At 46.9% G+C, this 24,987-nt stretch overlaps 1 protein-coding gene across 5 annotated transcripts in view; it reads left to right on the plus strand.

Moving 5' to 3' along the window:
• The window catches only part of LOXHD1 (lipoxygenase homology PLAT domains 1), a 198,326-nt gene that overhangs the window by 146,161 nt on the left and 27,178 nt on the right, over positions 1-24,987 (plus strand). For all 5 annotated transcript variants that reach the window (XR_014161414.1, XM_081881330.1, XM_081881332.1 and 2 more), the window contains 5 exons: positions 4,283-4,397; positions 6,464-6,672; positions 18,578-18,763; positions 20,873-21,000; positions 23,777-23,894. Coding sequence is in view for 4 of the 5 variants with exons in the window: in XM_081881330.1 (XP_081737456.1) it covers positions 4,283-4,397; positions 6,464-6,672; positions 18,578-18,763; positions 20,873-21,000; positions 23,777-23,894 (756 nt within the window). In the remaining variant the exon portion in view is untranslated. The remainder of the gene's footprint in view (positions 1-4,282; positions 4,398-6,463; positions 6,673-18,577; positions 18,764-20,872; positions 21,001-23,776; positions 23,895-24,987) is intronic.

The following is a 24,987-nucleotide window of genomic DNA, read 5'->3' on the forward strand; positions in this document are numbered from 1 at the left end:
TACCACTGTAATTATTATTATTATTATTATTATTATTATTATTATTATTATTAATATACTGCCCTATACGCAGAGGTCTCAGGGTGGTTCACAGAATAAAATCAAGATATAAAACCACAAAATACATAATAAAAATGCAAAATACAAATACAAAAAAATACAAAAAACCAACAACAACCCAATAGACCCCCCCCCAAAAAAACCCCTACATTTTAAAAGGGGATGGGATGTAAATCAGATCAACCAAAGGCCTGTTTAAAAAGGAACGTTTTTGCCTGGCATGCAAAGGTGTATAATGAAGGCGCCAGGTGAACTTCCCTGAGGAGAGCATTTCTCAGACAGGGAGCCACTGCAGAGAAGGCCCCGTTCTTGTGTTGCCACCCTCCGGACCTCTTGAGGAGGAGGCACACGAAGGAAGGCATCAGAAGATGATCTCAGGGTCTGGGTACGTTCATACGGAAAGAGACGGTCCTTGAGGTATTGCTGTCCTGAGCCATTTCAGAATTTATAGGCAGTGGCAGAGGAAGGGGTGTGTGGTGGGTGCGGGTCGCCGCGGGTGTCATCACTGAGGGGGGTGACAAAAATATGAGTTTTCTTTTTAAAAAATTAGGCTAATGAAACTTTTAAGTTCGGTTAAGAAACCCCGACTTTTGCGCTCCCCTTCCTAAAGATGGAAAGGGCAACTCTCCTTTTGCATCCTCTTCCTCCCCCAAGATTTGAGCCAAAAGTTCTCTTCCTCAAAGACACAGCAGGCATAGCTGATTCAGAGAGCAAGTCAAATGTCAAGCAGCATTTCCCTTCTGTGAACAGGAAGCCAGCCAAGCCAGCAGTTGTTCTGTTCCTGAAAGAAGAGATACAATCCTGTTCATGGCTCAACTCTTCCATTGCTCCTGCAAGCAGCCTGTTGGTGGGGTGAGGGCAGAGTAGGTCTACCTGCACCTCAGCATTTAGAAAAAGCAAACTGGGCAGAAATAGAGCATCTCCTGAAGAGCGGTGTGAAATGATTCCGTCTCTAAATGATGCCCCTTGGGTATTAATTCCATAATAAAACAGTGAAAAGGCCTTCTCTCTACAGGGCTGCCTTCAGATGTCTTCTAAAGGTTGCATAGGTACTTATCTCCTTGGCTTGGGGTAGCATAACTCCATACCCTGCAAAATTTCTCTGACGGAAATAGGGATGTCCTAAGGAAAAGAGGAGGGAAACGGGAGGCACTGTGGGTTAAACCACAGAGCCTAGGGCTTGCCGATCAGAAGGTTAGCAGTTCGAATACCACGACGGGGTGAGCTCCCGTTGTTCGGTCCCTGCTCCTGCCAACCTAGCAGTTTGAAAGCTAGTCAAAGTGCAAGCAGATAAATAGGTACCGCTCCAGCGGGAAGGTAAAGGGCGTTTCTGTGTGCTGCTCTGGTTCGCCAGAAGCGGCTTAGTCATGCTGGCCACATGACCTGGAAGCTGTACGCCAGCTCCCTCGGCCAATAAAGCAAGATGAGTGCCGCAGCCACAGAGTCTGTCATGACTGGACCTAATGGTCAGGGGTCCCTTTACCTTTAAGGAAAAGAGGAGGGACGCGGGTGGCGCTGTGGTCTAAACCACAAAGCCTACGGCTTGCTGATCAGAAGGTCAGTAGTTTGAATCCCGCGACAGGGTGAGCTCCTGTTGTTCAGTCCCTGCTTCTGCCCACCTAGCAGTTTTAAAGCACGTCAAAGTGCAAGTAGATAAATAGGTACCGCTCCGGCCGGAAGGTAAACGACGTTTCCATGTGCCACTCTGGTTCGCCAAAAGCGGCTTAGTCCTGCTGGCCACATGACCCAGAAGCTGTCTGTGGACAAACGCCAGCTCCCTTGGCGTATAGAGCGAGATGAGTGCACAACCTCAGAGTCGTCCGTGATTGGACCTAACGGACAGGGGTACATTTTCCTTTAAGGAAAAGAGGGACATTCTGGGATCACACTAGGAACCTGATCTGAATCAGATTTACAGCCTGAATTAAATCAGGTTTCTGTAAATCTGGGACCATCTGTGGAAAACAGGGACACTTGGAAGGTCTGGAACTAACTCCAAATGTTAGTACTGGGAAGAGAAGAGAGTAGTATCTGTCTCCACATCAGCATAATTTCATATGGCCCGGAAACTTATGCAAAACCATGTCCTTAGCACTGACTTTTCATCCACTTGATGATGACTCACAAGCTTCTTCTTTTTTGCCAAGGCTTTGCTTTTGGCACCATTAGTCTCTCCTGGTGAAAAGCCTGTGGCTTCCATGTGTGAAAGAAAGAAAGCTTCTTTCTGACTGCCACAGCCACTGAAAACCAGGAGCTAATTAGAATTCCAAGTATGTGGATTAATTAACGGGATCAAAATTAATAGGCAGCGCTCGGCCTTTTACTCAGAAAGGCCTTGTACTGCAGTTGAGCGGAGCCGGTTGACTTTGTAAGGGCTTGTTCTACAGGGCAGAGCGATGTTTTAATTGCACGTTATGACGGAAACGATTGCATATTAACACTGGGGCAAATGGAGACACCCCAGGGATGAGCTTCATGGGTTGCATCCAGTACATGTAGCCTGCAAAGGGCCTGGTGGGACCAGGCTTACTTAGCCACTATTATTAATTCCTTTTAAGGAGGCAAAACTAATTAGGTTTAATAAAAACAATTTCAACGAACATGCAGGGGGATTTTCTTTTATTTTTAAACATTTAGTCATGCTATTACACCAGCCCCCAAACCCCCAAGAATTTTTGCGGCTGTTTCTCATTCCGATCACAGTTTTCACTGCACAAAATGCTTTGGAATACTTGGCTCATTTCTGCTTGCAAAGCGTTTCGGCGAGTCAAATCATACCCAGGTGTCTGGAGCTGTGGGCTCTGTGGACAACTGCCTCATGTGGCGAGTCACTGAACTGCAGGTGGAACCTTCTCAGGACCTTCAAGAACTGGATTGACTCCACTCACCTAGGCTGGCCATGGATTGGATCCTTCTGGGCGGAAAGGACGATAAAAGAGCATTTGCTGTTTCAGCTGAGATTTGGCTCTGTTGGCTAAGGAGCCATTGGAACATAGACACTGTGTTCCCATTGTTCCTTTGGAGAGATAAAAAGTTGGGTTAAGCCAGAATCGGTGGCTGAATAGCAGAGACAGAGGAACAGAGGTTTTATGGGCAGGAGGGCATTTTCCTTCTGCAGAGAGTCCCAGGGGCAGGCCACTGGGCCTAAGGTTTACCACCTCTTTCTAAGAGGATTTCTACTAGGACATTTTTGTTGTTTAGTCATTTAGTCGTGTCCGACCCTTCATGACCCCATGGACCAGAGCACGCCAGGCACTCCTGTCTTCCACTGCCTCCTGCAGTTTGGTCAAACTCATGCTGGTAGCTTCAAGAACACTGTCCAACCATCTCGTCCTCTGCCGTCCCCTTCTCCTTGTGCCTCCATCTTCCCCAACATCAGGGTCTTTTCCAGGGAGTCTTTTCTTCTCATGAGGTGGCCAAAGTATTGGAGCCTCAGCTTCAGGACCTGTCCTTCCAGTGAGCACTCAGGGCTGATTTCATTAAGAATGGATAGGTTTGATCTTCTTGCAGTCCATGGGACTCTCAAGAGTCTCCTCCAGCAAAGCATCAATTCTTTGGCGATCAGCCTTCTTGATGGTCCAGCTCTCACTTCCATACATCACTACTGGGACTATGACATATTCCTCTGAAAACAAGGAAGGCTTCTTGCTCAGAAGTATTGCTTCCTATCTGAATTTAATCAGCTCATACTCACAGACTTGATCAATTAAGATTTATTTTAACTAGGCGGCAGCCCTGGTTAAAACAGAACTGGATGGAGGACTTGCAAGCTTTGTCGTTGGTTTTCTTTATAACATTTGTGTCCTTCCCCTTCAAAAAGTTCTAATTTTATCTACCTGACAGTCCTGAGAGGTAGGTTATTTGGGGGGTGGGGAAGCAAGAGAGATTTGCCAAAGGGCACACAGTGAGCTCTATGAGTGAGTGAGGATTCGAACCCAGAGTTTGCTTCAAGTCCAAAATAAATCCTGCCTTTAACCAGTTTGCCTAGGTGCATAGAAGCAGCGTTGTAGAATGAGGGCCTCCTCCCACAAATCATTTGTATATATATATATATATTCATATCCCATTAATCACATTGCACTTGGTAAACAGCTGACTTGGAATAACCCATACCAGGAATTGCGGTCATATTGTTCCTTGGGGTGTGGAGAAACTTCTTCCGACTTTGCTGGGAAGGCTGGGCCTGTTAAGTCCCCTGGACGTATTTTCTCTCTCCCATTAGAACTGCGACCCTGACAAAAAAACCGCCGGTGACTCATCCCTGAGCCGGGACAACAATGCCAACGTGAAGGATAAGAAAACAGACAGTTCGGGTGAATGTCCTCCGGAAGGGCCATGTAAGGATATGGTGCACTGCAGTGGGAAGAGGGCAGGCAGACGGCCATTTGGCACTTGAACATGTGACTTTGTAGGGTTGGAGTAGAGATTTCAGTCAGTTTGCTGCAATTCCCCAAGTGCTTTGACCACCAGCCCCTCTTACCAGGAAACTCTGGGAATTGTAGCTCGATGAGAGGAATATGGGTCTCGTAACAACTCCCCTATGACTTCTCCCAAAGAATCCTGGGAGTTGTAGTTCATTAAGGGCACTGAGGGTTGTTAAGTGACGCCCCCCCCCCATCTCTAGCAGTTCGAAAGCATGTCAAAGTGCAAGTAGATAAATAGGTACCGCTCCGGCGGGAAGGTGAACGGCATTTCCGTGCGCTGCTCTGGTTCGCCAGAAGCGGCTTAGTCATGCTGGCCACATGACACGGAAGCTGTACGCCAGCTCCCTCGGCCAATAAAGCGAGATGAGCGCCGCAACCCCAGAGTCGGCCACGACTGGACCTAATGGTCCCTTTACCTCTAACTTTACCTTAGTCAGAGGGAGAAGACTGTGGGGAAGAGGTGTCAGAAGCGGGTGAGGTTACAGGGCTTAAGTGAGCAGGGAGAGTCTGTGGCAGAGAGAGTCCAGAATCAGAGGCAGAAGCCGAGCAGGAGAGGAGGGAGACCAAGATGGGTCAGGCTAGTGAAGAGGCATGGGTGTCTCCCCCTCCTGCTGTGGCAAGCTTTCCCCTCCCAGTCTCCCAGAACCAGGAGAGGCATGAAGCAGGGGGCAGCAAAGACAAACATGCAGCTTGCTTGGGGGGGGGGGGGAACCCTGGAGAGGAGAAGTCACAGACAGCTGTCTACTTGAGTCAAGGCAACTGCTTCATGGGAACAAGACCTACCGGAGATGAGTTGTTGTTCACATTATCATAATAATAATTTATTATTTATACCCTGCCCATCTGGCCTGACACTGCTGTGAAGATCCTGATTTGCTATGTTGCTCAGTGTGATTTACTGCTGGCTCATGCCTGTCAACACGGGATGCGGGTGGCGCTGTGGGTTAAACCACAGAGCCTAGGGCTTGCCGATCAGAAGGTTGGCAGTTCGAATCCCTGTGACGGGGTGAGCTCCCATTGCTCAGGCCCTGCTCCTGCCAACCTAGGAGTTCAAAAGCACATCAAAGTGCAAGTAGATAAATAGTTACCACTTCAACGGGAAGGCAAACGGAATTTCCATGTGCTGTTCTGGCTCACCAGAAGCGGCTTAGTCATGCTGGCCACATGATCCAGAAAATGTCTGTGGACAAATGCTGGTTCCCTTGGCCTATAGAGCGAGATGAGCGCCGCAACCCCAGAGTCGTCCGTGACTGGACCTAATGGTCAGGGGTACCTTTACCTTTACCTTTTAACAACCAACGCCTAGCCCCTATCAATGACTGGTTGGATGCAGAGGAATGGGGAGGGCACCAGCTGGGGAACCCCCAAGGGAAGAAGGCTCAGAGCCTGAGGTCTGGTGGTGGGTTGATGACGAGTAGTCAGGGGGAGAAGGGACATGGGTGGCGCTGTGGGTTAAACCACAGAGCCTAGGGCTTGCAGATCAGGAGGTTGGCGGTTCGAATCCCCGCGAATGGCTGAACTCCTGTTGCTCAGTCCCTGCTCCTGCCAACCTAGTAGTTTGAAAGCATGCCGGTGCAAGTAGATAAATAGGTACCGCTCCGGAAGCTGTCTGCAGACAAACGCTGGCTCCCTCAGCATGTAGAGTGAGATGAGTGCCGCAACCCCAGAGTTGGTCACAACTGGACCTAATGGTCAGGGGTCCCTTTACCTTTACATGCCTGTCAGCACCCTTAACAAATGACAATTCCGTGGATTCTTTGAGAGTAGCAATGGGTGTTTAAAGTGGTATGATGATGCTTTAAATGCATAGTGGAGGCAGGGTCTCACTGTCCCTGGCAGTGGCTCCCCAAAGTCTCGGTCAAAGAACCCATGAATAGACCTCATGTCTGAAATCCTTTACCTGCAGATGCCAAGGATTAAACATGGAACCTTCCCACACCCTCCACCGCTCACTTGCCTTATTCTTCCTTTCTTTCCAGTAATTCCTTACCACATCATTGTCACCACGGGTGCCGAGCTGGGTTCAGACACCGACAGCCGAGTCTATATCATCATTTCAGGTCCCCGGAAGCTGCAGACGGGCCGGCTGTGGCTTGACCTCCCAGATGGACAGACTGAGTTTGCAGATGCCTCCGTGGAGAAATTCTCCGTCATGGGACTGGATGTTGAAGAAGTAAAAAGTATGGAGGTAACTGTACAAGTGAAGAGTGAGGTCTGGGAGTGTTGGTGTTGTGGGCCTTTGATCCAAACTTCTCCCCAAAGAGGGCAGAGCAATTGGAGGCTGTACTGAAACAAGGCATCCCAAGTACATCTCTTTATAGCTGTCAACCGTCCCTTATTTGGGGGGAAAGTCCCTTATCCCAGCGCTGTGTCCCGCTGCTGTCCCTTATTGATGATGTCCCTTAAATTTCCCGGGTTTCAAAGGAAGCAGCTCCTCTCCCTTCCTTCCTGCCGGCCAGGGAGGAGAGAGGCTCCAACTGTGTTGCTTGGCTGCATTGCTCACCCAATAAGGAGTCTAAGAATGACTGGGGGGTGGAGCTTACATGCCTTGTGCCAATCAAATCGGCCGTGTTGCCTGGGGACTCGCCTTTGCTCAGCGCTTCAAAGCGGTGGTTTTCCTTGCTGCATCCCCTTTGCCGGGTTGCTGCACTGTGGGAACCACCGCTTGAGGCTTTGTTTGGCTGCTGGCTGGGCTTTCTGCCTTTGGCTCGGAGGAGCTCAGAAGTTGAACATACCTGTGCTTGGAAAATCCCTTATGTTGGCTGTTGATCCCTTATTTTCAAATCTGTAAGTTGACAGCTATGTGTCCCTTAGAGTTGGGGGACCTTTGCCCCCCAGATGTCGCTGAACTGCAGCTCCCATTGGCTCCAGCAAGCATTGCCAATGGCTATGGTTGATGGGAGTTGTAGTTCAGTGTCATCTGGAGGGCCAAAACATCCTCCCAGCCTACATATATGAAGCTGCCATAAATTGTTTCAGATGATTGGTCCGTCAAGTCCAGTACTGCCTGTTTTGATTAGCTGTAGCTCTCTGCAGTCTCCCGCAAAGATAGCAGAGGTTGGAGCTTTTTTGTGGAGCTGCGGGTCTTCCCATTGGCAGTGTGTGTTTTGTGCTAAAAAGTGCTGCAATGGAGTGTGTGTGCCATTGCGCCACAAGATGGTGAGATGGTCACTGTCTTAGATGGCTTTCAAAGCAGAGTGAGGTAAACAAATGGAGGGGGGAAAGCCCATCGATGACTACAAGTCATTGTGTCCAATGGGAAACATCTGACTTCCAGTGAGGCAACATGGTGGGCGCCACGACAGTGAGCAGCTCCTGAAGCCAGCCAGAACCAACTGCCCTACCAGGCTGGCTCTGGGCTGCTGAGACTGCCACTGCCACCGCCACTACCGAAGGGGAACCAGGGATGCCTGGCGCATCAACTGGGGGAGCCGCTGACCCTCCTGACCCAAATTGAGCCAGGTGCGAGAGCGCCCGGCCACCAGGCTGACTGTCCAGTGGAGCTCTGGGACCAGGAAAACCCCAGAGCTAACGTGAAAAGAAAGGGGAGAGGAGAAAGAGGAGAAAGAGGAGAGAGAAAGAATAAATAAATAATAATAATAATTTATTATTTATACCCCGCCCATCTGGCTGGGCTTCCCCAGCCATTCTGGGCGGCTTCCAACAAAATATTTAAATACAGTAATGCATCAAACATTAAAAGCTTCGCTAAACAGGGCTGCCTTCAGATATCTTCTAAAAGTCTGGTAGTTGTTGTTCTCTTTGACATCTGGTGGGAGGGCGTTCCACAGGATGGGCGCCACTACCGAGAAGGCCCTCTGCCTGGTTCTCTGTAACTTGGCTTCTCGCAGTGAGGGAACCGCCAGAAGGCCCTTGGCGCTGGACCTCAGCGTCCAGGCAGAACGATGGGAGTGGTATACTGGACCAGGTATACAGGACCAAGGCTGTTTAGGGCTTTAAAGGTCAACACCAACACTTTAAAATGTGCTCGGAAACGTACTGGGAGCCAATGTAGGTCTTTCAAGGCCGGTGTTATGTGGTCTCGGCGGCCGCTCCCAGTCACCAGTCTAGCTGCATTCTGGATTAATTGTAGTTTCCAGGTCATCTCCAAAAGTAGCTCCACGTAGAGTGCATTGCAGTAGTCCAAGCGAGAGATAACCAGAGCATGCACCACTATGGCGAGACAGTCTGTGGGCAGGTAGGGAGAAAAAAGAAAGGAGCCCCAACATTGCCACTGCTGAGGAGAGAAGTAGGAGGGCAAGGACACATGGCCGAGCTCAGGTCCGACCCGAGCCTACGTCCCCAGTAACTAGCACCCCCCCTTCAATAGGAAACTTCCATTGTCAGTTGCAGGATATCTCCCAGCACTACTATCTGGCAGCTGAAACTGCTGGGGAAGGGTGCTGTTTCCTTTGGTTGGTATTCAGCTAAGCTGGTATTCAGCAAACCCACGACTAAGCAGAATGTTCTGCTTTGGGTCTTCCCTAAGACAGCTGTTTAGTCACTGTGAAAAGCAAGGTGCTTGTTCTATATGGAGCTTGTTCTGAGCTATGAAGACTCTTCTTACGGCATGTGTGAGTGTGTGCCCGTGTTTGTGCATAGGATTGGTTGGTGTTGCACAACAAATCTGCTCCTCCGAAAGGCTGAACTGTTTGCAATAAGGAAAGTGATGGGGAAGTGAACTGTAAAGCGTGGGATAACACTTGCATTGACACAAAATCATCTCATCTCCCCACAAACAAGTCAAAATGCATGGTCATTAAATAGCCAACATCATCTAATCTTCCTGCAAACAAATCCAGATGAATGCTAAATAAATAGGTCACCTAGTAGGGCCCAAGGAGGTATAGCAACTTTTTTGGAGGGAGGGGGTTTGGTATCCAGCGTAATACTCAAAGTAGACCCATTGAAGTTAAGGAGCATGATTAAGGCTGCAATCCTAACCCTACTTACCTAGGAGTGAGGCTCCCTGAATTCAACAGGAATCCTAACCCTACTTGCCTAGGAGTAAGGCTCCCTGAATTCAACAGGATTTACTTATGAGTAGACATGGTTAGGACTGCATTGCAACTTTGGTCCATAATTTCAGTGGGCTTACTCTGAGTAAAACCTAGTTGACATGCCCCCAAATTTGCATTGATACGTATAAATTTCATATGCAAATTTCATGCAGCTTTGTATCCAGTTTTGCCTTCCTTTTTGGTGATGCAGTTCCTCTTTATAGTGACGTGTAAGTAACTCCCTTACCTGTGCAGGTGGGAAGATGTCTTAGTTTGATGGCTTACAAATTGTGCATGCCCAACCAAATCCTATTCCTTTCCCTTCACCACACATCATCTGAATATGATTCCTGCAAAATATCCCAATGCAAAAATCACTTATATTTGGTGTGCATCTGTTTGGGTGGTGTGCGGCTTGGGGTGATTCTCAGCTATGCAACCCCCCCCCCTTTCAATCTATAAATGCTGTAAAAAAAAATATGAGAGAGACAATGATGACTTGACAAAGTGTTGCTCTCTATCAGAGATCGGATTCATAAATGGCCTGCAGCGAGGAGGACGTCTTGTATAATTTCCTAGCTCGACAGGGAAATTGTTTTCACAGCTTGCCAGACCTTGGGAGACCTCTCATAGGAGAGCATTAATCATGGCTCATAAGCAATGTGCACCAATCAGAGATCCCAGCGCAGGAACCCTTATACAACAAAGGGTTTGAGAGGCACAATTTGCATAGACAATCACTCCACTCAGCTTTATCCCCACCCCCCGCAAAATAAACCTTTGCTTTTTCCTGACGGCCATCTGCAGGCAGCATGGTTGCTCTTCCATGCTATGCCTTCTGCCTGGATTAAAATTATTGATTGTTTTTAAAAAAGCTAAAAGCAGGTATTTAAAAATATTCCAAATGATGAAAAGCAACAGCAGCTAAAAAGGGAATAAAACACACACAAACCTTCTGCAGATCTAGATAGATTTACCTGAGCAAAAATGTGTTAAGGTGGTGCCAAAAACAGACAGCGAAGGCGCTTATCCAAAGTCAAAAGGCAGGGAGTTACAAAGTTTAGGTGCCGCTGCATGAAAATGGATAGTAAATCTTATGTTGTACCTGTAACAGTGCCAGTTCCACAGATCAAAGCACTCTAGTGGGCATGTATGGGGTAAGGCAATTCAGCAGGCAGTGGCCTAGTATGGGGGGCATGGGATGGTTGCCCCGGGCAATATTTCAACACCCGGTACTGCTACAATCCAGCTTTGTGCTTCTATCGTTGGGCTCCATTAAAAATTGCTTCTCTGTGTGAACTAGGAAGTGACTTCTCCAGACTACGGCATGATTCTTCTTTTTGTATCTCTGTGCCTGTGATCCCTGCGTGACACGGACACTGTTAAGCAGTTGAATGTGCATGCATACTCTGTCCGTTTCCCTCCCTTCCCAGTGTGGCCCTGGGCCCTGGCAACCCATGCTACACCACTGTCATCAAGTAACCTCTTCTCACGGTTGCCAACCAGAGAAGCCTGCCAGCGGTGCCTGGGTGTGTAGCTACATTCTCCCCACTTGTGATTCCCAACCTCTGTCAACAGGGGTCTCTAAGACATCTGGGGTGAACAAAACCTGGGAGACACCAGCTAGGCATTCCAATCTGGACGCCATGGTACAGTGTCCAGACTGGACAGCATTCTACTCACACAGGGTCTGAACCCCTCAATGGAATCAACAAACATAGGTAAAATCACAGATCACGCCCCAGTAGAAGTCACCGTTGAAATAGGAGAGGGACCACAAACCACCCCATCATGGTCCTTCAGTCCCATCCTAACTACAAACAAACAAATCAGAGAGAGTCTCACAAAAACTCTCCAAAACTACTTCAAGGAAAATGATGTAGACACTATAACAACACCCCTCTTATGGGACGCAATGAAAGCAGTCACCAGAGGAGCTTGCATAAAAGAGAAAGCGTTCCTTAAAAAACAAACCTTCTCAAAAATTAGGAAAATAGATCAAGACATCACTGCCCTCTCATCATGCTACAAACAAACAGGATCCGAAAAACTCCTTCAACTTATAGAACAAAAAAGGAGAGAACTAGACTCCCTAGGAATCAAAAAAACAATGGTCAGCATTCTATATTCTAAACAACGCTTCTATGAATATGGAGGGGAAAACTCCAGACTATTAGCAAATAGATGTAGTGAAAAAGCACTCAAAACAAGAATACACTGCATCACCAAAAAAGATGGCAACATAACAGTGCAGGTACAACAGAGGCATTGAGGATAGTAGCCGCCGAGTATTGCAACATGACCCACCTGTCTCTTACGCTTGCAAAGAACTGCTTTAAAGTATTGGGGCAATAGCTGCTGAAACAGCTCGGGAAACAAAGTCAGCTGATCAAAGTGGCTGCCATTAGTGGCAAAAGGTTTCTTTATGTTCTACATTAGTTCCTTGTCTGCCCATCAACTAGAATAAATTATACCTTCCCCCAGGACACGGGGGGTCTAAATCACTGAGCCTCTTGGGCTTGCTGATCAGAAGGTCAGCAATTAAAATCTGCACGATGGAGTGAGCTCCCATTGTTCTGTCCCAGCTTCGGCCAACCTAGCAGTTTGAAAGCATGCCAGTGCAAGTAGATAAATAGGTACCACTGTGGCAGGAAGGTAAATGGTGTTTCCGTGCGCTCTGGTTTCCATCACAGTGTTCCATTGCTCCAGAAGCAGTTTAGTCATGCCGGCCACATGACCTGGAAAGCTGTCTGTGGGCAAACGCCGGTTCCCTCGGTCTGAAAGTGAGATAATCGCCACACCCCATAGTCACCTTTGACTGGACTTAACCACCCAGGGGTTCACCTTCCCACAGCTGCAACCAAACATGTCTCTCCCATATGAGTCTCTACAGCCACAGCAGGTGCTGTGACTCTCAGATGGGTTGACTTCACCCCCAAAGGCACACTCCTCCCTTGTCTCCCAAGACAGACGGATGCCAACAACAAATCGATATAGTGTGCAAATTTGTCTATTTGGATTGTGCCTCATTTGCCACCAAATTCTTTGACATCATGTAGTGTCTTTACCAATAAGGCCTTTATTAGATTATCCTGGCTCTTCAGCTTTTCTTGTTCTCCTCCACCACCACCTCCACCTCCTTGAGGCTTTGCGTCTTCTCTCATTTTGCTCCATCTGGCCAGAATGGTCTTTTGGCTAATCCAATCCAGCTTCCCCTTTGACAAATCCATCATGTCTCATTATTGCAACCTTGCAGCGTCTCTGCCAGCTGGGATTTGCCAGACCTCCCTGAATGCCCGGGGCAGGGAGCTAGACAGGGTCACTTTCTGCTTGCGAGAGCCTAGAAATGAGCTATGAAAGGTAGGCCAGAGTACAAGAATGAAAAATGGACAGAAACTGCCCATTCATAAATTTGAGTAGGAAATAGAAGATTCTACCTGGAAGAGGAGTGGATTGTCCTTACACAGTGAGGGGGAAACTGGGGCATTCTACTTGTTATAGGACTCTACCTCCCGGAAAAGCAAAATATTGACCTTCTCCTGTTAGGCAAAGATCATAAGATGACCCGGACGGTTGCCAGATTCTGTGTACAGATCTGTAGAGGCAGACCATCCCCCAACCCAAACTAGTCTGTTAAGAAAATCCCCAAACTCTCTTCCATGGGTGATTCTGGGTCATCTCTCTGCAGTAGCTTATCTTAAAGTTTTAAGTTTCTATACGCTTATCGCATTTATAAATTTTAAATTTATTGTTGTACATTGTTTTAAATGTTTGTTTTCCTTCTGGGATTGTAACCCCAAGTGTGTTTCATAAGCTGCTCTCCGACCGTAATAAATTATCTATCTATAGGACTCTAACTCCCATCAGCCCAAGCCAGCATGGTCAATGGACTCAGGGAGAATGGGAGTTGTAGTCCATAGAATCATTAAATTGTAGAGTTGGAAGGGACCCCAGGGTCATCTAGTCCAACCCTCTGCAATTCAGGAATCTTAACTAAAGCATCCATGACAGATGGCCATCTAACCTCTGCTTAACAACCTCCAGTGAAGAAGCATCCACACCCTCTCATGGGAGTCCAATTCTACTGTCGAACAGTTCTTACTGCCATAAAGTTCTTCCTGATGTTATGATGGGATCTACTTTCTTGTAACTTGAAGCCATTGGTTCAAATCCTACCCGCCAGAGCAGGAGAAAACAAGCTCACTCCATCTTCCATGGGACAGCCCTTGAGATATTGAAGATGGCTATCATATCTGCTCTTTTTGTTGTTTAATCGTGTCCGACTCTTTGTGACCCCATGGACCAGAGCACGCCAGGCACTCCTGTCTTCCACTGCCTCCTGCAGTTTGGTCAAACTCATGCTGGTAGCTTCAAGAACACTGTCCAACCATCTCGTCCTCTGTCGTCCCCTTCTCCTTGTGCCCTCCATCTTTCCCAGCACCAGGGTCTTTTCCAGGGAGTCTTCTCTTCTCATGAGGTGGCCAAAGTATTGGAGCCTCAGCTTCAGGATCTGTCCTTCCAGTGAGCACTCAGGGCTGATTTCCTGCAGAATGGATAGGTTTGATCTTCTTGCAGTCCGTGGGACTCTCAAGAGTCTCCTCCAGCACCATAATTCAAAAGCATCAATTCTTTGGCGATGGTCCAGCTCTTCTTTGTGGTCCAGCTCTCACTTCCATACATCACTACTGGGAAAACCATAGCTTTAACTATGCGGACCTTTGTTGGCAAGGTGATGTCTCTGCTTTTAGACTCCTCTTTTCTAGGAGGACATGCTACCCAACTCCCTCAACTGCTCCTCATAATGCTTGGTTTCCAGACCCTTGATCATATTGGTTACTTTCTGACAGTAAGAGCTGTTCAACAGTGGAATGGTCTCCCTTGGGAGATGGTGGACTCTCCTTCCTTGGAGATTTTAAAGCAGAGGTTGGATGGCCATCTGTCATGGATACTTTAGTTGAGATTCCTGAATTGCAGAGGGTTGTACTAGATGATCTTTGGGGGGTTACCTTCCAACTCTATGGCTCTGTGACTTTCAGAGACTGAGCAAAAGCTAGCTGGAGAGGTAGCAATGATGGGTACCAAAGCCATTTTCATTATTCCTATCCCATGTCAGGAATCTGCTATGGAAGGACAAAATCTGTCAGTTTTGATTTCTCATTTTTCCAACCTTTTCGCATAAGATTGCATTTTTAAGTTCTCATGAGAATTCACTAAAGGCATTTTAGTTTGCCTTTTTCTTAATTTATAGGCAGTATTGCCTAATATAAACTGTTTAACAAACAAGCACCCTTATGGTGCATTTTTGTAGGGGGCTTTTTCCACTAACCCATGTGTTTTGTGTACCTCTTCCCCTAATATATCCTTTTCTTTTGCACAAATTGCTTGGTTTGAGAAATGCACTGCGAAATCTGGAGAAGTCCTTTCGAAGAACAGCCACAGTTTGGGTCCGTGTATGATTTTGGGAGCAGCGAATTAGGTACATGCCTGTTAGGAATGCAAACTGAACTGCATTCCTCCCCAATTGTGAGCACCTGCCAGTCTCCCTGTCAATCGCTCAGTTTCCAAGGCGATTAGATGTCATTTTCTGCAGCTATGCAGCCTTTAGCCGGGTGGTAATGCCCCTAAATGGGAGGGATGGCTGAAACAGTTAGATAAAGTTATCAGTTGTTTTGTGTAAATTTGTGTGTGTAGTGGGAGGAGATATACAAGTGATCGGCCGTTTCAGATGGAATGACTTATCGCATGGAGGGTGGACTGGGAACTAATTTCCCCACTTGAAGCAGAGAAGCCAAAAGGGTTTGGACGCCTCTGCTAATAAGGAACAACTTTTGCTTTGAACACGATGAACTGTCAGGCTTTCCAGTGTTTTCGTGAGCAGATTGTTCATTAGGGCTGATTGACTGGGAAAGGCTCCCTTGAAGTGATTGGGATACATAATTATGCTGATAAGAATGTACCCGAGATTAATCTCTTAAGTAATTTAGCAGTGACATGCGGCGAGATTCTTGGAGAGAAGTCTAAACTGTTAGCAGTTTGTCAGACAGTTCAGACAGCGCCGGCTGAGAGGATTCACATGTCTCCGAGCTAAGTAGGGTCGTGCGAGTTCAGGGAATGGTTGTGAAGCGCCACAGAGCTATAGAAAGATGTTCTTCACTCTGTCCCTCGTGGATCAAAGAGCTGGTTGGTAGACTTAAACCAATGCTGCTTACAGGTTTTCCACAAACATTTTAAGCTGCCTCCTTTTTCTTCCAGATTCCCTTTTCCACAAACATATTCCCCACCTCCCGCTTTTCGTGCTACTTGTGAACATGACCGTCTTTCCATTTCCATCGCCCTCACTTTCACTTGTAGTGTCCATTTTTTATTGTTCTGTTTTCCCCATTTCCCGTGGATTGTTTTTATAGGCCCTGCTGAGAAATGCAAGTAATTAAGTGGCACGTAAATGTATTAAATAAATAGAAGTTTACAAAGCAGCCCAGTGGCTATGTGGCATTGTAGCATATACCGTACTTTACCATGTATAAGACGAGGTTATTTTATTTTTAAAAATTAGTTTAAAAATATGGGGTCGTTTTCTACACGGATAGTGCATAGGAGGGACATGTGATTGGCTGCTCCCGCGAGCCTGAGATTGTCATCAGCTATTGGGCATGTTATTGGTGGCTGCGGCAAGGGCTGGTGTTGATTGGCTGTTGGTGCATGAGTTGGGCGGGTGATTGGTGGCATCTGCCAGTAAGGGGACAGACGATAAGCAGATATTGCGACGTGTGCGAGTGGCAGAGCAGGTTATGTGGGCGAGCGATTTTGGCAATCCCTCCTAAAAAAAGCTCATCAAGTCTGGGCAATACTCCCCCAAAAAGCTGAACAACAACTCTGGGCAATCTCTCCCCATTTTCTTAATTTGGAGCCCCCCAAAATAAGGGGCCTCTTATACATGGGAGCGTGTTATACATGGAAAACCCCAAGGTGGTTGTCACCAATGGAAGCGAAAGCTTTTAAAAGACTCAATATGGAGTCCAAATGGCCAAAATATTGGGAAATTTTGGAGCAAGAGGGAGACAAATTGAAATTGCAGAGTTTTGAGAAACTAAAAAACAAAGTGCGAGACTGGCTTCATTATTATCAGATAATTGAGGCTTATAAATTGGACACGAAAATTGGATTCCAGGTGGAAAAATCGAAATTAGAAACAGAATTGTTAGAACCCAAAACTAAGATTTTGTCAAAGATGTATAACTTGCTGCTGAAATGGAACACCCAGGATGAAACGGTGAAGTCTGTTATGATTAAATGGGCACAGGATGTTGGACATAACATTATGTTTGCTGACTGGGAACAGTTATGGACCACCGGTTTGAAATTTACGGCATGTAACGCCTTAAGAGAGAATATTATGAAAATGATTTACAGGTGGTACATGACCCCAGTCAAGCTTGCAAAAATTTACCATTTGCCCGATAATAAATGTTGGAAATGTAAAGAGACTGAAGGTACATTCTTTCACCTTTGGGGGACGTGCCCAAGGATTAAGGCTTTCTGGGAAATGATTTACATTGAAATGAAAAAGGTATTTAAATATACCTTCTTGAAGAAACCAGAGGCCTTTCTCCTGGGCATGGTTGGCCAATTGGTGCCAAAGAAGGATAAAACTTTTTTTATGTATGCGACAACAGCAGCAAGAACACTTATCACAAAATATTGGAAGACACAAGATCTACCCACTATGGAAGAATGGCAGATGAAGATGATCGACTATATGGCACTGGCAGAAATGACCGGCAGAATCCGAGACCAGGGAAAAGGGTCGGCAGAAGAAGATTGGAAGAAGTTTAAAGACTATTTGCAGAAATATTGTAAAATTAATGAATGTTAGCATGATGTTGGATAGAAATTAAGTGGTTTCCAGCTGTAATGCTTAAGAGATATGGAAAATAAGGTTTTGAAATAAGTAAAAGAACTAATGGTGAGGATTTGCTGAACAAACAATCAGAATTGGAATATAAGAAAGGGAGGTATGAGGAGGTCTGGAAAGGAAGTCAAAAGAAAATAAGTAAATGGAAATTCTATGTGGTTTTAAATTGTTTTTTATTTTTTTATTTTTTTATTTTTGCATTTTTGTTGTTTCTTTTTTGTTTTGTTTTGCAATGTATTATGTTTGAAAACTTTAATAAATATCTTATATAAAAAAAAGGAAAAATACAATAAATTTTATGAAATAAAGCACAGCAGTGATTCCTGAGGGTGGGGGAACTGAGGCACACACAGGCCAAGCGCCGTGGTTTGCACCTGTGGGTTGTGTTCCTCCAGTGTGTCTCCTTCAGCCCCTGCCCACCCCCCACCCAGGTGGCTAACACACAGTGGGGCTGCGGTTCTGGAACCCTTTTTCTCTGTGTCAAATTTTCAGAATAAAAGATTCCTCGTGCCACACCCATTTTCAACTGATAAATAAAAGTATTTAAAAATCATTTTATAAGCTGTGTGTCTTTATTATTATTTATTGCAATCGCTAAGAGTGAATTTCTGTTTATTTATTATCTGTTTATTATTTGCCGATGTTTTGAGAGTTAATTTAATTGTGTAAATCGCCTTGAGTAGAAAGGCGGTATACAAATTAAAAGTGAAATGAAATGAAATAAAAAAAAATAGGAAGCGGGTGACGCTGTTGGTTAAACCACAGAGCCTAGGACTTGCCGATCAGAAGGTCGGCGGTTCGAATCCCCACGATGGGATGAGCTCCCGTTGTTTGGTCCCAGCTCCTGCCAACCTAGCAGTTTGAAAGCACGTCAAAGTGCAAGTAGATAAATAGATACCGCTCTGGCAGGAAGGTAAACGGTGTTTCCGTGCACTGCTCTGGTTCGCCAGAAGCGGCTTAGTCATGCTGGCCACATGACCCGGAAGCTGTACAGCGGCTCCCTCGGCCAATAAAGCGAGATGAGCACCGCAACCCCAGAGTCGGCCACGACTGGACTTAATGGTTGGGGTCCCTCTACCTTTACATAATGTTGTGGTGACATTCTCTCCATCATTGTGTGATCGGCTTGCCCAAGCTTTCATGTTGACCAACAGTGATTTCTTCCTTTCTGGATCCACTAGGTGGGTCACGATGGTGCCACACCAGAAAGCTCCTGGCTCTTGGAAGAAATAACCATCATTGTGCCCACCAAAGGTGTCATGTATACCTTTGTCTGCAAGTGCTGGCTGGCCAGAGACATGGGAGATGGACTTACCTCGCGGGTCTACAACATCCTGGATGCAGACTGTGTCAACGTTGGCCTGAAGGTCAGTCATATCACCTTGCCTTATACCTCTCACCAGCCACTTCTGAAACAAATATAACTCTTTTTTCTGGGAGGGAACTAGTGGTTCTCAAATTCTCCTGCCTTTGCCAGACCACTTGAAAATTACTGGTGGCTTTGGTGGACCACCAAAGAACTCTTTTTGTCCTGCAGAATTCTTTTTTTATTGTGAATTTATGATTATTTGTACCCATGATGGTAGCAGGGCAGCTATATATGATCTTGTTTCCCACACTGTTCATGTCTGCGAAAGTTTCGTGGTGGGCACGCTGCTTCATTTACAATAGGTGCCTGTCTTGTAACTTCCTGATGTTGTAACTTTTTGCACCACTAATGTCCCGGGGTGCTTGGTCCTCCTTTGGTTGCTCTATAGCACAGTAGTCCTCCTCCAGATTCTATTAATAAAGTAACATTAGGGAAATGTCATAATCCTGTGCTGCCAGCTCAGTAGAGGGAGAAGCCAGCCAACCAGCCGAATCTCAGGGGAGAGCCAGTGTGGTGTAGTGGCTAAGAGCGGTAGTCTCGTAATCTGAAGGCGTTTCACAGGGCGGGTGCCACTACCAAGAAGACCCTCTGCCTGGTTCCCTGTAACTTGGCTTCTCGCAGCGAGGGAACCACCAGAAGGCCCTGGGTGTTGGACCTCAGTGTCCGGGCAGAACGATGGAGGTAGAGCCGCTCCTTCAGGTATACAGGACCGAGGCCATTTAGGGCTTTCAAGGTCAACACCAACATTATTAATTGTGCTCGGAAACGTACTGGGAGCCAGTGTAGGTCTTTCAAGACCAGTGTTATGTGGTCTCGGTGGCTGCTCCCAGTCACCAGTCTAGCTGCCGCATTCTGGATTAGTTGTAGTTTCCGGGTCACCTTCAAAGGTAGCCCCACATAGAGTGCATAGTCAGATGACCCAGGAGTCAAGAAAGCCAAGGGTCCATGGTCGCAAGAAGCAGCAAGGTCTGCCCAGGAATGACAAATGTTGTTTCCAGCAACCGACTGAGGCTGGAAACCCTGCTTAAGAAATCTGGAGCTAGCTGGTTCTCATCAGGAGCAAGAAGGCTGATCAGCAGCAGGTGGAGTCACTTCGCCGTCTGCCTTCAGGCTGTTGCTCAGCAGGTGAAGCTGACTCCTGGCCCATGACAGGAAACACAGCAGAACAACTAATGTGTAGATGGTCCAGTATAAATACATCACTATTGTGGTTTTATTCTGTCAATAACATGTTGGAAAATGCACAGCAAAAAACCCCACAACACTTCTGGAGGTGCCCCAACACATATACAGCGGTACCTCGGGTTAAGTACTTAATTCGTTCTGGAGGTCCGTTCTTAACCTGAAACTGTTCTTAACCTGAAGCACCACTTTAGCTAATGGGGCCTCCCACTGCTGCTGCGCTGCCAGAGCACAATTTCTGTTCTCACCCTGAAGCAAAGTTCTTAACCTGAGGTACTATTTCTGGGTTAGCGGAGTCTGTAACCTGAAGCGTATGTAACCTGAAGCGTATGTAACCTGAGGTACCACTGTAATGACTTGTAGTTTAATAACTGGCCTTCCTTTTCGAATGTGATGGATCGTACTCTAAATTAAGGCATTATTGTGAAAACCAGGGCCATACTATTAAAAACATGGGCTCTAGGTATGGGGTTGCTCAGAAGGGCCCCTTGAATTGGTCAATTTTTAGGGAAGAAGTTACCATGGCCAATGGCCATCGATGGACCTTATCCCCCTAAACTGCTCAAACTACAGACTATCTCCATATCACTCATGGCAGGGAGCTCCAATTAATTGTTCGTATTTTTTTGGGGGGGGTGCTATAGGACAACCAATTCCAAGACATTTCCCCTCTCTTTAATGTGGAATTATTTTCATTTCTTACTCTAATCCCTTCGTTTAACCTGGAAGTTCCTTCTGCCCAGGGTTCCATAAAGCCAGCCTTGTTCCATGCATAGCCTAAGGAGCCAATGACACAGCCCATTCTATTTTTTACAATTGGGACTTGGTCTTTGGTGGGGGGTTTTACAGTAAGTATTTTTTTCTTTAAAAAAATAAATATTTTAATTACAGAAATTAAAACCACAAGTCCTTTACCTCTTCCCAGATTCTCTATGAAGTGACCGTTGTGACTGGCGATGTCTCACACGCCGGTACGGATGCTGGTATTTTTATAGTGCTCTTTGGATCTAATGGGTGCTCTGAAGAGATGCAGCTGGAAAAAAACGGAGTCAGGTAAGCAGGACTTTGCCAAATTCCTTGTTCCAGAGTTCTCAATGGCAGAATCCATTCTTGAGCCCCTGCAGGGCCATTTGGTCTTTGTGGGTTCGTTGTGTTGGACTTGGTTTGAGAAAATGCCTAGTTTATTTCTGGGTAAATCATGATCTCTCATATGGCTGCCAATGGGATTTCCTGGTCCTGGTACCTGTAGACTGAGGCTCCTGCCCTCTACTCCCTGCAATCTACTGCCACGAACTGCTGCTCATATACATATATTTGATCAGCATTTGCTAAGCATCATTAGCAACAACAACCTCTCTGCATCTGCCCAATTTGTCTTAGAAAGGTGCTTCCACATTTTGCTTTCAAACTTTCTTTATACATCTCTAATTGACTTTTTAAAAAAATGAAAAGTAAAAGTCCAGGGTCCCTGCTTGCTCAGGGCCTGGTACATGTGTATCCTGCTGTTGGTGGACTGATCTCTCTGATTTTTCCTATCAGAAAATCTAAACAATATAACAGGGAGTAAAGGAGGTTCCCATTGAGCCAGTTGCTGTCTGCACTGGCTTGCAATGGCTATGCAGGGTCTTAGGCCTGCTTCCTAATGGAGATGGCAGTTTGCCAGGACTAGAAACGTGTTTTTCTCCTAACTGCTGTAAAAATAAAATAAAAAAAGCAAAAGCAAAAAAGGCAAGCTGAGATTTGGGTGGTTTTTCTGCAGTTCCGTGGAATTGCAAAATGCACAGAGGCCTGGATACAATCCCAGAAAATTGCCATGCGAGGATAATTGGGACAGCAAATTGTAGTTACCCTAAGACTTGAAGCCTTTCTTTAAGTAATAACCCAAGGTGATTTATGCAACAGAAACGATTCAATACATAATAGAAATTTAATAAATAAAAAACAAGCACGTCTTTAAACTGTCCCAGATAATAAGGCAATTTAATTTACATTAGCTTTAAGCTGCAAAATTGCTCCTGGCCATGCAAAAATTGATAAGTGGACATGAGGGCAGGAACAGCCAATAAGTTCCTCCTGAGAGATGAGCCCATATCCAGGAGAGGGCAGTGTGCCAGGCCATTTATCTGCTCTGTCTTCACCCCTTTTTCCTCTTGTTAGTGTTTGATTCAGATTTATGCCCCCGCGTGCATATAAATTAAGCGTTCTCAAAGAGCTCTCTTGCCATCTAGTTCATCTCTCCAGGGCAATAGCCTCTGTGTGATTTAATCTGTCCTGTGGAGCAACAGGGAGGTTAAGAATCCAACAAACAGTTATGAGCAGGATCTTTAAATGTGTTGCTTGCAGGAGCAGCGCAATAGCAGAACTGCTCAGCCTGGATGGGAACCTGGATCAAGCCAGTGGCCCAGCCAGCCCATTACTGTCTGCACTGACTGGCAGTGGCTGTCCTGTGTCTCACCCAGAAAGAGGTCCACCACCTGTTGCAAGATCCTTCTACCTGGAAATTCCCTTCAGCCAGTGTGGTGTAGTGGTTAAGAGCGGTAGACCTTCAGCCAGTGTGGTGTAGTGGTTAAGAGCGGTAGACTCGTAATCTGGTGAACCGGGTTCGCTTCCCCGCTCCTCCACATGCAGCTGCTGGGTGACCTTGGCCTAGTCACACTTCTCTGAAGTCTCTCAGGCCCACTCACCTCACAGAGAGGAAGGAAAAGGAGAATGTTAGCCGCTTTGAGACTCCTTTGGATATCAAATCCAAACTCTTCTTCTTCTTCAGCATGTTAAACGTGTGTGCTCTCCTACTGACAGCGGTGGCACATGCAAAGTCCAGATAAGGATTCATGACATGGGTTGGAATGGGATGAGATTTCAGGCAGGCAGGAATGAGGTCCTCACCCCTTCAACCTTGGAATCCCAGGCAGCAGTGGAGCAAGCCAATTGGGCTTCTGGGGTGGCATGCGTGTCCTGAGCCCAGGGGCGTGCGCCAGTGAGTGAGCCAGGTAGGGGCAGAGAGCTGCGAGTGCGAGCGCGCCCCCCCAAATGTTGCTCCCGGTGCGGCTGCCCCCCCTGCCCCCCCCACGTTACGCCACTGTGGAAGAGAGCTGCTGGGTCAGGCCAGATGTTTGCTGGAAGTCTGCATGCAGGCCTTGAAGCTGCCAAGCAGACTGAACACACAGGTGACGCAGACCGCCTGATCCCAACTATAGTGAGATATGGTTTCCATTTAAATTTTAGGAAATTTCATTCATTAGCATACGTGAATTTCATGTTTGTGCGTTTATGCGATATGTAAGCAGCCACTTTCTTTAGTGCTACCTGGCGCTTTCCCTGACTAAATGGACAAAAAGGAAAACACCAGACTGAAAAGAAGTCTTCCAAGTGGTACTTGGATTCACCCCCAAGTCTACCCTGTGCCAGGATTGATTTGACGCTTGTGGAAAGAGATGTCTTCGGCTTGGCAAAGTATGCTCTGGAATGGAGTTGCGTCAGGATACCATCTTGCCATGAATCTCACTCGTGACAAGCAGAATCTGCAAAGCAGACTCTTAAAGCAGCCATGGCCACTTAACCGGGGGGGGGGGGAATCCATCCTCTGTCTCCCATCCACCCCAAGGCCAATTCATGCATGGCCCACCGAGTCAAAAGACAGAGCACGAGACCAGCATCCTTTCCTTACAGTGGCCAGCTGATGCCCCAGGGAAGCCCACAATCGGGGAATGAGTGCAACAGCACTCTCCCTGCAACCTGGAAGATCCTACTCTTTCTTCCAACCTGCAGCCGGGGGGCTCTTTCATGTACGAAGCTGACCTAAACCTGAGCCAATTTCTCATTCCTCCAGATTTGAGATCGGCCAAAAGGACACCTTCATCATGGAGATTCCTGACATTGCACCACTCAGGAAGATGAGGATACGGACGGATGGAGAAGGGTGTCGCCCAGATTGGTTTCTCGAACAGGTAGCGGCAGAGTTCTTGAACTCCTCTACTGCTTGCGGGGGTGGTCTGTGTGCATTCTTTTCATGGAGTGACTCCATTTTGGAGAAGGGACTTTGGTTTCTTTTCTAGATCTACCTGGAGTTACCTAAGGCATGTGCTTTACGTCAAAGCTACTGTCTGTTGCGTGGCAAGGTCCCAAGCCCTCCCAGGAAGTGGAATAAAGACACATGAAACAGTACTTTAGGTTAATTGGCTAAAAAGGCCACAACTTTGTTGGTTACAGAAAGTGAGTGGTATTGGCTTAGGCATTGGAAACCTCACAACTATATCTGACTCCTGACCATTTGCAGGAGTCTTGGAAGGGTTAACCACCCGTAGGGGGAGGCCTGCTGACGCACATCAACTAGGAACTCCCCCAGGGTCAGCGCTAGGGGTTGTGCCATGGCCCTAGCCCCCCGTCTGGGGCTTTGGACAGAAACCACGCCCCTCGGATTCCTTTAACGGAATACCCTTGAAATAGGAGGGGTAATACTCCAATGCCTAACCTTACAAAGTTGTGACAAATTGCTACGAGGTAGGCGAAAAACCATGGGATGCAGGTGGCGCTGTGGGTTAAACCACAGAGCCCAGGTCTTGCTGATCAGAAGGTTGGTGGTTCGAATCCCCGCGACGGGGTGAGCTCCCTTTGCTCGGTTCCAGCTCCTGCCCACCTAGCAGTTCGAAAGCACATCAAAGTGCAAGCAGAAAAATAGGTATCGCTCCGGCGGGAAGGTAAACGGTGTTTCCGTGTGCTGCTCTGGTTCACCAGAAGCGGCTTAGTCATGCTGGTCACATGACCCGGAAGCTGTACTCCGGCTCTCTCGGCCAATAAAGCGAGATGAGCGCCACAACCCCAGAGTCGTCTGCAACTGGACCTAATGGTCAGCAGTCCCTTTACCTAGGCGAAAAAGCAAATGGCTGATGCCAATTTGCCAAGTGGAAAAAATTCCTACCAGGCCCCTGTTAAAAAACAGGTGACCAACCAAAGTCAATAGCAAAGTCAGGAGATAAAGAGCCTAACCTAAGGGAGGGGGGTGGGGGAACGGCCCAAGCAGGGAGAAAAGGAACATGTCTT

This window comes from Podarcis erhardii (assembly GCF_964252035.2).
Source record: "Podarcis erhardii genome assembly, chromosome: 11".
Lineage (NCBI taxonomy): Eukaryota > Metazoa > Chordata > Lepidosauria > Squamata > Lacertidae > Podarcis > Podarcis erhardii.